This window comes from Amblyraja radiata, chromosome 17 (genome assembly GCF_010909765.2).
Source record: "Amblyraja radiata isolate CabotCenter1 chromosome 17, sAmbRad1.1.pri, whole genome shotgun sequence".
Taxonomy (NCBI): domain Eukaryota; kingdom Metazoa; phylum Chordata; class Chondrichthyes; order Rajiformes; family Rajidae; genus Amblyraja; species Amblyraja radiata.
In genome coordinates, this window is record NC_045972.1 from 24,939,303 (window position 1) to 24,953,158 (window position 13,856).

Sequence of the window (13,856 nt, forward strand, 5' to 3'; positions counted from 1 at the left end):
GCAGTTCATTCTGTCTCCTCTGAGTTCTCACATTTATTGACCTGTGAATGACACATTGAGATGGCAGAGGCTGGGACAAGCAGAATGTCAATGAGGTCAAAATGGACCGTCCAAAAAAAGATGCCCAAATGACTTTGTGATGTGCATTTAGTGAAAATCAATGAACATTGGAAAATCAAAAAAGGCTGACGCTTCCTTTCGAAGGAATTCATCAGGCTGAGGATGTCAATGTTAAAAGTTCTCCAGCACAGAGAAATTGAATGAATAACCTCTCTTTTCTTTGACTTGAGTAGGTATTGTTCATTGCAGTGATCGACACAAGGAACGGACCATGAGGAATCGTTAGTTTAATCTCTGGCTTTGTGCCAAGGGGAAGAGTGAGTCGATAGGTCAACAACCATCGACTGAAAGCAAGGTTCCTTCATTATAAAGCTGAGATGAATTGTGAGAATGAAGACAGGGAGGCTGATCCTTTTGACTGGAGAATCTATAAAGTCAACGACAAGTGTCATAATGGTGGTTGACCATTTAGGGCTCAGATTATATCAAAGTCCTTCACTCATACCACTGTTTGGCACAGTGGTGCAGCAGGTGGAACCACTGCCTCACAGTGCCCCAGAGTCCCGGATTCGATCATGACCTCGGTTACTGTCTATGTGGAGTTTGCATGTTCTCCTTGGTGGTTCCCCGCGTGCTCCGGTTTCCTCCCACACTCAAAAGATATATGGATGTTAAGGTTAATTGACTTCAGTAAAAATTGTAAATTGTCCCTAGTGTGTAGGATAGTGCTAGTGTACAGGTGATCATTGGTTGGCATGGACTCAATGGGCTGAAGGGCCTGTTTCCGCACCGTATCTCTATGTTAAACTTATCTAAATGGATCCAAGGTCATGGAGATTGGACAGGAAAGTCGAAGTTGGGAGAAGCAGCCAAGTACTTACAGACAATCAGGCCAGTCTTTTTTCCTACATTCTTCTAAATACAATTCCAAAAATACTTTGTAGTAATAATGCCCTTTTGAATGAGCTGATCTTATAATAGCCACGATCTCTGCTTTCACATGTTGATGAAGGTTCAAAGGAAAGCCAATAGAGCAATTTGCCTGAAGGCTGATTCCAACTATGATTCAACATCTTTGGGAAGGAAGGATAGAAATGGAAAGGGAATTGATTCAATGATTTAAGATCTTCTGACAGAGTAGATACAGGTTGTTTCCATAGTGATGCAAGGTAAGGTATTCTTCTGCAGTCAGGAATAACTCTAGTCTGGTGCAAGGCCTGCTTTACATTTGTCATTGTTTAATTAAAGCTTTCGGCAAATCTTTGTGTTTCGCTTTTAGACTTAACAATGAGGAAAAAGATCCTCCAAGAATGAATAGATTACTTTCAATCAAAATTAATGCATGCTGCAGAGAAATGGAACTTTATCCCATCTGCAGTTGGGCCTCACATTAAGCCTCTGCTATTTAATGTGAGCAGAGAAATCTCCGTCCAAATCCAGCCTAAGACTTTAGGAAAATCATTTTTGTCGCCCATGCTAATGTGGAATTCAATGTGCCTCACTTTAACATTGCAAAATTCAGTCTCAACAGCTAAGGTGAAGATGGCAAAGGTATAGAGTCTTACAGCATGGAAACGGCCTTTGACCCAGCTTGTCCATGCAAACCAAGATGCTCCATCGAAAATAATGTGTCCCATTTGCCCGCATATGGCCCACATCCTCCAAATCCTTCCTATCCCATGTACCTGTCCAGATTTATTTTTAATATTGCTATACCTGCTATTTAGAAAGATACACTGAAAGGGTATGTTTAGAGGGAAAAGGGCCAAAAACAGGCAGGTGCGACTAGTGTAGATGACGCATGTTGGTCAGCATGAGCAAATTTGGCCGAAGGGCTAGTTTCCATGCTGTATGACTCTATAACTCTACTTGCCTCAACTACTTCCTCTGGCAGTTTGTTCCATATACCCACCACCTTCTGTGTGAAGGGTATTAGCATTTGGACAAACAGTTTTGAACAGTTTCGTCTGGAACAGTGGAGGTTGTGAGCAGACCTGATAGAAGTATATAAAATTATGAGGGGCATAGATAGTCGGTCTATTTTCCCAGGATGGAAATCTCAATACTAGAGGGCATAGCTTTAAAGTGAGATTGCAAAGTTTAAAAGAGATGTACAGGGCAGCTTTTTGTGCTACTGGAGGTGGCGGTTGAGTTGATACGACAGTGGCATTTAAGAGAAATTTGGATAAGCAAATGGATATGCAGGTAATGGGAGAATATGGATTATGTGTAGGCAGATAAGAGTTGGTCTTGGCATCATGTTTGGCATAGACACTGTGGGCCGAAGGGCCTGTTCATGTGATGTACTGTTCTGCGTTCTATGTTCCATGTTCTATCTCCTGAATTTGACAAGAGATGAGAGTGCATTGCCAGTTTTTGCCTCTTGTTAAAGGCAGCCTGGGATGCCCAATGATGTTGTCTATCTGGTCGGTTGCCTGAAACTTAGCTTTGTTATCCAGCTCCTCAGAGTGGGAGATCCAAGACAATTGGACACATAAATCGAACTAAGTTGGTGCAGGCATATCAAGTTAGGGGGTTGAATCAAACATAGAGAATGGTGGTTATGTCGGCTGAGCTCCAGAGGAAATAGTAGAGGAGGAAGCAACTGTTAAAAGGTTCAAAGGTTCAAAGGTTCAAAGGTTGATTTATTGTCACATACACCTAGATGTAGTGAAATTCCTTTTGCCAATGCAGCACATAAAAAAGAATACAAACATAACAATAATAAATAGCTTTAACATAAAAACATCCCCCCACAATGGTTCCCATTATGGGGGAAGGCACAAAGTCCAGTCCCATCTCCAATGTCCACCCATAGTCGGGCCTATTGAGGCCTCCACAGTTGCCTCTACGGAGGCCCGATGTTCCAGGCCGTCCTCGCCGGGTGATGATGTTCCGGCGTCGGGAGAGTCCTCTCAGCGGCATGGGAACCCTGGAACGGCCGCCTCCCTACTCGAGACCGTGGCTTTCGGAGCCGACAAGGCCGCGCCGAATGGAGCTCAACTGGCGATCTCGTCGTGAGATCCCAGGCTCCCGATGTAAAGTTCAGCGCCGCTGCCCGCAGCTCCGCGATGTTTTTAACGCCGGTCCCAGCTCACCGGAGTTCCAGTGCGGCGACTCAGGCAAGGCACCGCCCGCCCCGCAATGGCGCTCCAGCGCTGCACCGCCGTCCTCACACCCGCAGCTCCGCCGCCGCCGCCGATGCCGGTGCCGCCACCGCCGATGCCGGTGCCGCCGCCGCCGAGGCTCCGGGTGGTCCCTCGCTCCTCGGACCCGCAACTCCGCAGCCGCCGCCGCCGATGCTCCGGGCGGTCCCCTCAGGAAATACCGCTCCAGGCCCGCTGGTAGGCCTGGAGCGGTAGGACGGGTCGAAAGTGCAGCCCGGAGAAAAGCTGCATCTCCGACCAGGTAGGGACCCTGAAAATTAGTTTCCCCCTCCCCCCCCCCCCCCTCCCCCCCCCCCCTCCCCCACACATAAAAAAGCTAGAACTCCTTAAAAACAAAACACTAAACTAACTAAAAATAAGAAAAAAGAAATGAAAAACAGACAGCTGCAGGCTAGGCAGCCATACCCCCTACAGGTCGGCGCCAATTTGGTCAGTTACATTGATAGGGAACTTTGCAAGGGATATGGGTCGAATGTGGGCAGGTGGGACTAGTGTAGATGGGGCATCTTGGTCATCATGGGCAAATTTGGCTGCTTCCATGCTGGTGCATGGACAGGTGCATGGATAGGAAATGTTTTGAGGGATATGCACTAAACACAGGAAATTGTGTTTAGTTCAGACCGACAACTTAGTTGGCATGGACCAGTAGGGCTGAAGGGTCTGTTTCTATACTGTAGAATTTTATGACTCTGACACAGTGACAGATTAATCCATGCACTCCAATTAAATTGGATTTCAAAAGCAGAATACAATGTTCTTTTGCTAACTTATTAAATATTTAGCACAAGCAACCAAGGGAAAGTTTTGACATCTAAGTGTGTACAATGCAGGAGGTTATTCAAGTTCAAGAATCTTAGTGGAATATAGGTGCAGTAGAGTAGTAATAAAGTTATAAGACTAATATCCAGCTACCTTAAGCATTGAAACAGAGAAATAGGTTTCAAAAATTCTACAGCAGATGGGAATTTACAGTCAAGGGATTAAATACAAGAATGGATTGTTTCAAAAGTGCTGAAAGGAATTGCAGATGCTGGTTTACACTGAATAGACACAAAATGCTAGGGTAACTCAGCGGGTCATGTGGCATTTCTGGAGAAAAGGAATAGGAGACGTTTCAGGTCAGAACCCTTCTTCGGACTGAGAGTAGAGGAGAGGGAGCTGGAGATAAGATAAAGGCCATCACAAAGCAAGACCAGCAACAGATGACCAAGGAAGGGGGAGCTCATAACGGTCGATCAATGGCCTTCTCTATCTGTCAGTCTGAAGAATGGGTTTGACCCGAAATGTTACCTATTCCTTTTCTCCAGAGATGCTGCCTGACCCATTGAGTTACTCCAGCATGTTGTGTCTATCTTCGATTGTTTCAAGTGGTGAATTAAATCCATATCCATCAACGTCATTGATCCCAAATTTGCAGCAGCCAATTAATCTACCCACCCAGACATCTTAGGTTGTGGAAGGAAGAGAAAACTGGAGAGGATATAAAGTGCTGAAGTAACTCAACGGATCAGGTAGATCCTCTGGATTATATGGAGAGATTACATTTTGGATTGAGTCTCATCTTCAGGCTGATTCGAGGGGGGAAAGAAAACTGGGAGCGAGGTGAGGCAGGAAAAAGTGCAACAGGTGACAGGTGGATACAGGGGAGGGAGGGCTTTGATATTGGCTGGTGGTTGAAATACAGGTTAGAGATGAAAGCAGACATTATGAGACAGGATTGAGGACTTGCAACTTGTGACGCCAGAGAACTGATGTCAGGGGGGTGGGGAGAAAGGAGTGGTGGAGGAGGAAGGGTTGTTAGAGGTTGCCTATAATTGGAGAGTTCAATGTTCAATGTAAGCTACCCAAAAACATTTGAAGATTTTTTTTAATCGGCAGATGCTAAAAATCTGAAATAAAAATAGAAAATGATGGAAACACTCAGGAGGTCGGGCAGCAACTGTGGAAGGATAAACAGTTAAGCTTTTATCTCTAGGATACTTTCCACAGATGCTGCCTTACCTGCTGAGTGTTTCTGTTTTCTATTTTTCAGACAATTACAGAGTTTCATGTGTGAACAAGTTTTGACTAAATGAAAATGAGTATGTTTGTCAGTGTACTGTTAAGAAATCAAAGTGTAATGTAAATAGTAGAGACGAGGAACTGTAGATGCTACTTTAAAGAAAAAATACATAAAGTGCTGGAGTAACTCAGTGGATCAGGCACTCTCTGGAGAACACTGATAGGCAATGTTCTGGGTTGGGACTCTTCATCAGATGCCAATAAGCAGGCAGTGCATGTGTTCGGGAACAATGAGGTTGGAGGCTCTGGAGGGGAGATGACAAGAGGTGATGAGGTCTGGGAGACTATGGCCTGCTGTTCGACTGTGGGGTTATGGTCCAGGGTAAGGTATGAGGCACCTGGCCTCAGCATGGAAGAGGTCAGCCTACCAAACTTCAACGGCAGCCCCTTTGTCGGTGGGTTTAATAGCAATGTTGGAATTTTTGCTGTGAGTGAAGGGCTGTGCATTCAGACGGTGTGAGATTGGAGTCTGCAGAAGAGTCCCAACCCAAAATGTCACCTTTAGACTTTCGAGATACTGAGCAGAAACAGGTCTTTTGGCCCACCGAGTCTGCACCGACTAACAATCACCCGTACACTTATGGGCCTGTCCCACTTACGCAACTTTTTCGGCAACTGCTGGCACCTGACATAGGTCGTTGCAGGTCGCCGAAAATGTTCAATGGCGAAAATCCAGCGGCGACCAGAACAAGGTACGACTCTTTGGGCGACTACTCTTGACCATACAGGCTTCACCCCGCGACATGTCGCCATGGTGTCACCTGTATGGTCGTGAGTAGTCTCCTCAGTCGCCCAAAGAGTCGTAGCTGGATTTTCAACGTCGAAAATAATTGATGCCCTTTTAAAGTAGGTGGGAACCTCAGACCTCAGAAGTGAGAGGTTGAAAATGTCCATAAAACCTCCAGCCAGTTGGTCCGCACAGATTTTTAGAACACGACCGGGTATATCATCCGGTCCAGGCACTTTTCGAGGGTTCACCCTTCTGAAGGATTTTCTGACGTCAGCCTCTGTGACTGTAACTGAAATACCATCACAGCGAAAGGGGGCTCGGGAAGGCACATCAGTGTTCTCCCTATCAAAGCGTGCGTAAAACACATTGAGCTCGTCAGGGAGTGATGTTTCGCTGACATTCGAGCTGCCTCGAGGTAGAGAAGTGTGAAAATGCAAACCTCCAGATTCAGGGACAGTTTCTTTCTGGCTGTTGGTAGGCAAGCGAACCGTCCTCTCACCAACTAGAGAGCGGTCCTGAGTTCCCATCTACCCCTTTGAAGACCTTCAAACTATCTTTAATTTAATTTTACTGAACCTTATCTTGCACTAAATGTTATACCCTTTACCCTGTATCCTTAACACTATGGTTTGATTGTAATCGCATAGTTTTTTTTGCTGACTGGTTGGCGTGCAACAAAGAAAGGTTTTCACTTTTCACAAAATTGGAGCACATGGTATTGGGGGTAGGGTATTGACATGGATGGAGAACTGGTTGACAGACAGGAAACGAAGAGTGGGAAATAACAGATCCTTTTTAGAATGGCAGGCAGTGACTAGTGGGGTGCCGCAAGGCTCAGTGCTGGGCCTTGCTATATATTAACAAATTAGATGAGGGAATTAAATGTTACAGCACCAAGTTTGCAGATGACACAAAGCTGAATGGCAGTGTGAGCTGCGTGGAGAATGCTATGAGGCTGCAGGGTGACTTGGACAGATTGGGTGAGTGGGCAGATGCGTGGCAGATGCAGTATAATGCGGATAAATGTGAGGTTATCCACTTTGGTGGCAAGAACAAGAAGGCAGATTATTGTCTGAATGGTGTCAGATTAGGAAAAGGGGAGATTCAATGAGACCTGGGTGTCCTTGTACATCAGTTACTGAAAGTAAGCATGTAGGTACGGCAGGCAGTGAAGAAAGCAAATGGCAAGTTGGCCTTCATAGCAAGAGGATTTGAGTATAGGAGCAAGGTGGTCCTACTGTAGTTGTGCAGTGCACTGGTGAGACCACACCTGGAGTATTGTGTGCAGTTTTGGTATCCTACTTTGAGGAAGGACATTCTTGCTATTGTGAGAGTGCAGCGTAGGTTCACCAGGTTAATTCCCAGGATGGCGGGACTGACATATGATGAAAGAATGTGTCGCCTTGGCTTACATTCACGGAAAATTAGAAGGATGGGAGGGGATCTTACAGAAACATATAAAATTCTTAAGGGATTGGACAGGCTAGATGCAGGAAAAATGTTCCCGATGTTGGGGGAGTCCAGAACCAGGGGTCACAGTTTAAGAATATGGAGTAGGCCATTTAGGACTGAGATGAGGAAAAACCTTTTCACCCAGAGTTGTTAATCTGTGGAATTCTCTGCTACAGAAGGCAGTGGAGGCCAATTCACTGGATGTTTTCAAGAGGGAGTTAGATATAGCTCTTCGGGCTAATGGGATGAAGGGATATGGAGAAAAAGCAGGAATGAGTTACTGATTTTGGATGATCAGCCATGATCACATTGAATGGTGGTGCTAGCTCGAATGACCTACTCCTGCATCTATTTTTCTATGTTTCTATATAATTTGGTACCCGTGACAATGATAAAGTATACTAAACCTTCTTGCTGACTTTACTCCTGCTCTGCGGCGGGGGGTGGGGGGGGGGGGGGGGGGGGGGGGGGGGGGGGGGGGGGGGGGGGGAGAAGGGTCGTCAAATGTTTGAGAGAAAGATGGAACGGAAATGCAGAAACCATTCTCAGTTATCACCTCCCTTCAGCAGGCTTCCCGTTCTTGCCATTGCCCCACCCATTTCACTCCTCATGCAATGTTTCATGTCATACAACAGTGTCTGCACTTTGACATAACATCAAAGGTTGCAAAGACCTGTAGGACTCTGACAAGAAGTGAATGATGATGTTAAGTAGCCTTGCAAGGTTCCTCTTTTATGTTCTCACTCAATTTCCTCCTGAGACCTGTCCAATCTGTTTCCATTACCCTTACAGTCAGTGTAGTTCAGATCACAAGAACGCTCTGGATTTAAAATATACATTCTTCCCATCTTTCCTCTGGTTCTTTTACCGATTACTTTGTGCCTTTGGTTACCATCCATCCACCAGGGTAAACAATGACTCCATATTTACCATTTCTTTGTGATTTGCATTCAGATTGAGGAGAAGACTGAGGAGATTTGCTATGTCAACAAATGCTCCATCGAACATCTGTCGACTGCACAAGGCCTAGTTGCAACATGGGTTGGTAACTTTGAACACCCAGAATTGAAGGAGGCCACATTGACTGGTCAACACTGCCAAGCCCATCATGGGTACTGACCTCCCCACCATCAAAGGGATCTATCAGATGCACTGCCACAAAAAGGCAATCAATATCATCAAAGACCAAAGACCTGGTCACCTCCCATTTTGCGACTACGGTAAGGAAGAAGGTACAGAAGCCTGAAAACACTGACCATCAGATTCAAGAGCAGCTTCTTCTCAGAACTGCTTCAACAACTATGATCTTTAATGAACTGAGCTTTTGGTTGTAAGAAGGACTCTGGTTTTGCACATTTATGATTACCTGGTATTACTGTTATTAATTTATCGTATTTTTGAATATTATATATATATTTGTCTGTTATTGTGTTAACAGACTTGTTAAGCATCACCAAGTAAGAATGTCATTGTTCCATTGCCAGTACATATTACAATTAAATACCATTCACACTATTTATATGTTCTCCCACTTTTTCATGTACTCCCAACACACTAGGGATAATAGCATCTAAGAGGCTTTTTTAGACTTTCGAGAAACACCGCAGAAACAGGCCCTTTGGCCCAGCAAGTCCACGCCGACCAGCAATTATCCCGTAAACTAGCACACCAGGGACAATTTACAATTTTACCAAAGCCAATTAACCTACAAATCTGTACGTCTTTGGAGTGTGTGAGGAAACTGGAGCACCTGGAGAAACCCCATGCTGCCACAGGGAAAACATATAAGCTCCATACAGACAGCGCCCATAGTCAGGATCAAACCCGTGTCTCTGGCTCTGTAATGTAGCTACTTTACCGACGCGCCATTGTGCTACACTTTTTAAATCATTTATATTAATATTAATTTATTAAATCCATAAATCTAAAAGACAGCAATATAAACATTTTTAAATAACTTGAATGTATTCATCATACAACTGACAACAAAAACTCTCACATGCAATTTAAGTATTGAGCGGCAGTGATCGATGGCACTTACTCTGGGTGAACTTGGGTGGGTTGTCATTGACATCGGTCAATGTGATGGTGACAGTCGTAGTCCCAGATAGTCCTCCCATGTGGCCTCCCATATCCTTTGCTTGTATCACTACAAGATATTCCTCCCTGGCTTCTCGGTCCATGTTCGGAAGTGCGGTCCTGATAATTCCTAGTTCGGAACATAAAAAAGTGTTAAAAAATGAAATGCAAATATGATCCATGAAAGTGAAAATGTGAATACCTCAAACTTTTAATAATTTGAAAGAGGACTCTGATTTCAGATTTGTGAACAATTTTAATAAATAACTGAATCAAATTTTCAGATAAGGCGATTTTTGACATCATGAAGTAAATCTCTATCAGAACATGTAAAAGTTTCACCGTTAGCACGTCGTGTTTTCGAGGAGATGTGAATCACAGACAAGCAAGACACACACACACACAAATAAATACATCCACATCCAAGATCAGAGTTTCATAATTATAGAGCAATGAGAGGCAACTTTATTGCACAAAGGGTGGTGGGTATATGGAACGAGGGTAGTTGAATCAGGTACTATTACAACTTTTAAGAAACATTTAGACAGGTACGCGGATAGAATAGATTTAGAGGGATATGAACCAAATGCAGGCAGGTGGGACTAGTGTAGATGGGACTTCTTGGTCTGTGTGGGCAAGTTGGGCCAAAGGATATCCACATTCAATAATTCCCATTAATGAGCGTAAGTAAAGACAATTCCACTGCCCCAATACTTGATAACAGTAGTTTTCTCACCCGCCACAAAGTACTAATAATCCATCTCATTCATTACTGATATGACTGTGATATTTAGATCTGAAACATTGTGACGTTTTAGGCCGGAACCCTTCTTCAGACTGCAAGTAGAGGGGAGGGGGAAACCAGAGGTAGGAACAAGCCCCACAAGAACAGGCCCTTCAGTCCATTGTGTTTCTGCTGACATAATGCCAATCGAACTATTCCTACTGCCCACCTGGTCCATATCCTTACTTTCCTGCCTGTTTATGTGCCTGTCTAAAACCCCCCTTAAAATGTTGCTATTGTGTCTGCTTCCTCCACCAACGCTGGCTGTAAGTTGCTGTCACCCACCTGTCTCTGTGAAAAATTCTTGTCATGGACTTCACCTTTAAACAATCCCCCTCACACCGTAAGACTACGTCTTCTAGTATTTTACATTTTCACCCTGGGTAAAAGACTGAATATTTACGCTAACTATGTCTCTCCTAATTTGTCTAGCAGGTCTCCCCTCAGCCTCCAGAAATAAAATTCCAAGTTTGTCCAACCACTCCTAGTAGCTAATACCCTCCAATCCAGGCAGCATTCTGGTAGTGAGGACGGGACCCGATCCGAAACGTTAACTATCCATTTTCTCCAGAAATGATAGACACAAAATGCCGGAGTAACTCAGTGGTTCAGGCAGCATCTTCACAAATTCACAAGTTCACACGTTATAGAAATAGAATTAGGCTACTTGTCCCGTCTAGTCTACTCCACCATAGGCTGATCTCTGCCTCCAAATCCCATTTCCCTTCCATCTCCCCATAACCCTTGACACCAGTTCTAATCAAGATTTGTCTATCTCTGCCTTAAAAACATCCACTGAACAATATCCATCTGATGCTGGGAATGCCGCCTGACCCGTTGAGTTACTCCAGCATTTTGTGTCTATCTTCGGTGTAAACCAGCATCTGCAGTTCCTTCTGACACAGTCTCTAGAGATGATGCCTGACCTGCGGAGTTACTCCAGCAGTTTGTGTCCTTTAGCATTCTGGTAGACCTCTTATGCACCCTCTTCAAAGCCATCACATCTTTCTTGTAATGGCGCAACTACAACTACACACAATGGTTCAAATTCTGACTAACCAAAGTTTTTATAAAGCTGCACCATGACTTTCTGACTCATATACTCAATGCCCCAACCGATGAAGGCAAACATGCTGTATATGGACGCATGTACATATGAGCATTATGCCGCAGTCTGCAGTGATTCACAAAGGCTATTCATCATTAATTTCTCAAGGGCATCTAAACTTAAGCAACAAGTGTCGGCCTTCCCAATGACATTCTTATACAATGAATGATTTAACAGTGACAGCGAATTGTAAAAAGTAATTTATTGTCTGTAAAGTGCTTTGTGATTTCTTGAGAAGCACTATATAAATAAATAAATGCATTCTCCTGAAGTACAGTGTAAAAATAAACTTATCTTCCACACTCCCTTTCAGTTCAAGCCACCTGATCTGCAAACAAAGGACGTTTTGACTCAGTGACATTTTTTTCATCATTAAATTATTAGGTTCTTATCACCAAGTTATAGGAAATATGTTGGAAATGTTGCAGAAAAGATCTACGAAAGACTTGCAGAAAAGATGCCAGAACTTGAGGACCTGACCTATAGGAAGAGCTTATGCAGGCTGGGACTTTATTCCTTGGAGGGCAGGAGGATGAGGGGCGATCTTACAGAGGTGTATAAAATCATGATAGGAATAGATCAGGTAAATACACAGAATCTCTTGCCCAATGTTGGGGAATCAAAACCAGAGGACATAAGTTTAAGATGAGGGGGGAAAGATTTAATAGGAACATGAGAAGTGCCTTTTTTACCCAAAGGGTGGTGGGTGCAAGGAACAAGCTGCCAGAGGAGGTAGTTGAGGCAAGTACTATTGCAACATTTAAGAAAAATTTAGACAGTAACATGGATAGGATAGGTTTAGGGGGATATGGGCCAAATGCAGGCAGGTCGGACTAGTGTAGATGCATGGTACACAAAATTGCTGGAGAAACTCAGCGGGTGCAGCAGCATCTATGGAGCGAAGGAAATGGGCGACGTTTCGGGCCGAAACCTTTCTTCAGACTGATGTAGATGCATGTTGGTCGGTGTGGGGAAGTTGGGCTGAAGGGCCTGTTTCCATGCTGTATGACTCAATGACTCTTTACCTGTGGACATCTCAAATAATTAGATCCGGAGAAGGATAAAGAAACACATGCAATGTTCAGGAAGCTCAAATTGGAAACAGCACTTGAGGAATATAACAAAATCCGAAAATAATTTGAACGAGGAATTAGGAGGACTAAAATGTGCTGTAATATTCTTGGCAAGAATAATAAGTATCCCAAGGAATTTTATACATATATCCGGAGCAAAAGGACAGATAGGTAGTTCTTGGGAAACTTCTTCTTTCGTGTCCTTATGCTATAAAGTGGCTCGCCACTGCTGTACACATTGTTGCGCTATTGGAGTGTTAAGTGCAAGGAATGCACAAGTACATGGATCATCCAACAATGGGCATTGCAGTAGGTGTTGCATTGTCTGGGTCTGTGTGCCACAGTCACAGGTTGTTGCACCCTCGATGTAGCCCCATTTGTGCATTGTCACCCTTGACCGCCCGACCCCGGTTCGCAGTCGGTTGAGACATCTCCAGTTCAGCCAGTGTTCATCAGCACCTGGTGGTCAGCGCTCTGCTGCTGGTATGCCCAACTTGGTGGAAATAGGGACAGTGGCTAGTCTGTTCTTCCACACCTGGAGGCGAGCTTCAGTTGGTGATTTTTCCAATGGGGTGACGCTGGTTAGGAAGCTCTTGCGGGATTTTAACCGCCTAGGAGGGGACACATGGTTGTGTAATGGGTGTCTATCATCAGTCAGTTGTTTCAGATGCTCTGTCCTACTTGCAACAGCTCTCCTGATGTCTGGGGGAGCGATACCAGCCAGTAGGAGGCTGAGTCCTAGGGAGAGGTTGGGGAGGTTAGGACTTTATTCTTTGGAGCACAGAGGTTTGAGGGCTGATCTTATAGAGGTGAACAAAATCATGAGGGGAATAGAGTTAATGCACAGAGTCTTTAACCAGGGTAGTAGAATCAAAACAAGTAGACATATGGTAAAAGTGAGGATAATGTAAGCTTAAACCTATGGAGCAATTTTTCACGCAAGTATATGAAACGAGCTGCCACAGAAGGTTGTCGAGGCAGGTAACATAACAGCATTTAAAAGACATTTGGACATGTTCCTGCATAGGAAAGGTTGAAGGGACATGGGCCAAAAACGGGTAAATGGGACTATCTTAGATGGGCCATCTTAGATTAAAGATACAGCACTGAAACAGGCACTTTGGCCCACTGTCCTTAGACCGTCAATCATCCATTCACACTAGTTCTACGTTATCCCACTCCCCAGGTTATTCTTAACCACTCCCTGAACATCAGGCAGTATTTTACAGAGGCCAGTCAACCTACAAACTGCAAGTCTTTGGGATGTGGGAGGCAACTTGAGCACCCAGAAGAAACCCATGCAGTCACAGGGAGAACATGCAAACTCCACACAGAGGGAACC

General features: G+C 44.4%; 1 protein-coding gene across 1 annotated transcript in view; it reads right to left on the minus strand.

Annotated features, from left to right (window-relative positions):
* Positions 1 to 13,856, minus strand: part of LOC116982590 (cadherin-8-like) — a 201,581-nt gene that overhangs the window by 71,215 nt on the left and 116,510 nt on the right. The window contains exon 5 of the mRNA XM_033035865.1: positions 9,512 to 9,679. Within this exon, the coding sequence (XP_032891756.1) occupies positions 9,512 to 9,679 (168 nt within the window). The remainder of the gene's footprint in view (positions 1 to 9,511; positions 9,680 to 13,856) is intronic.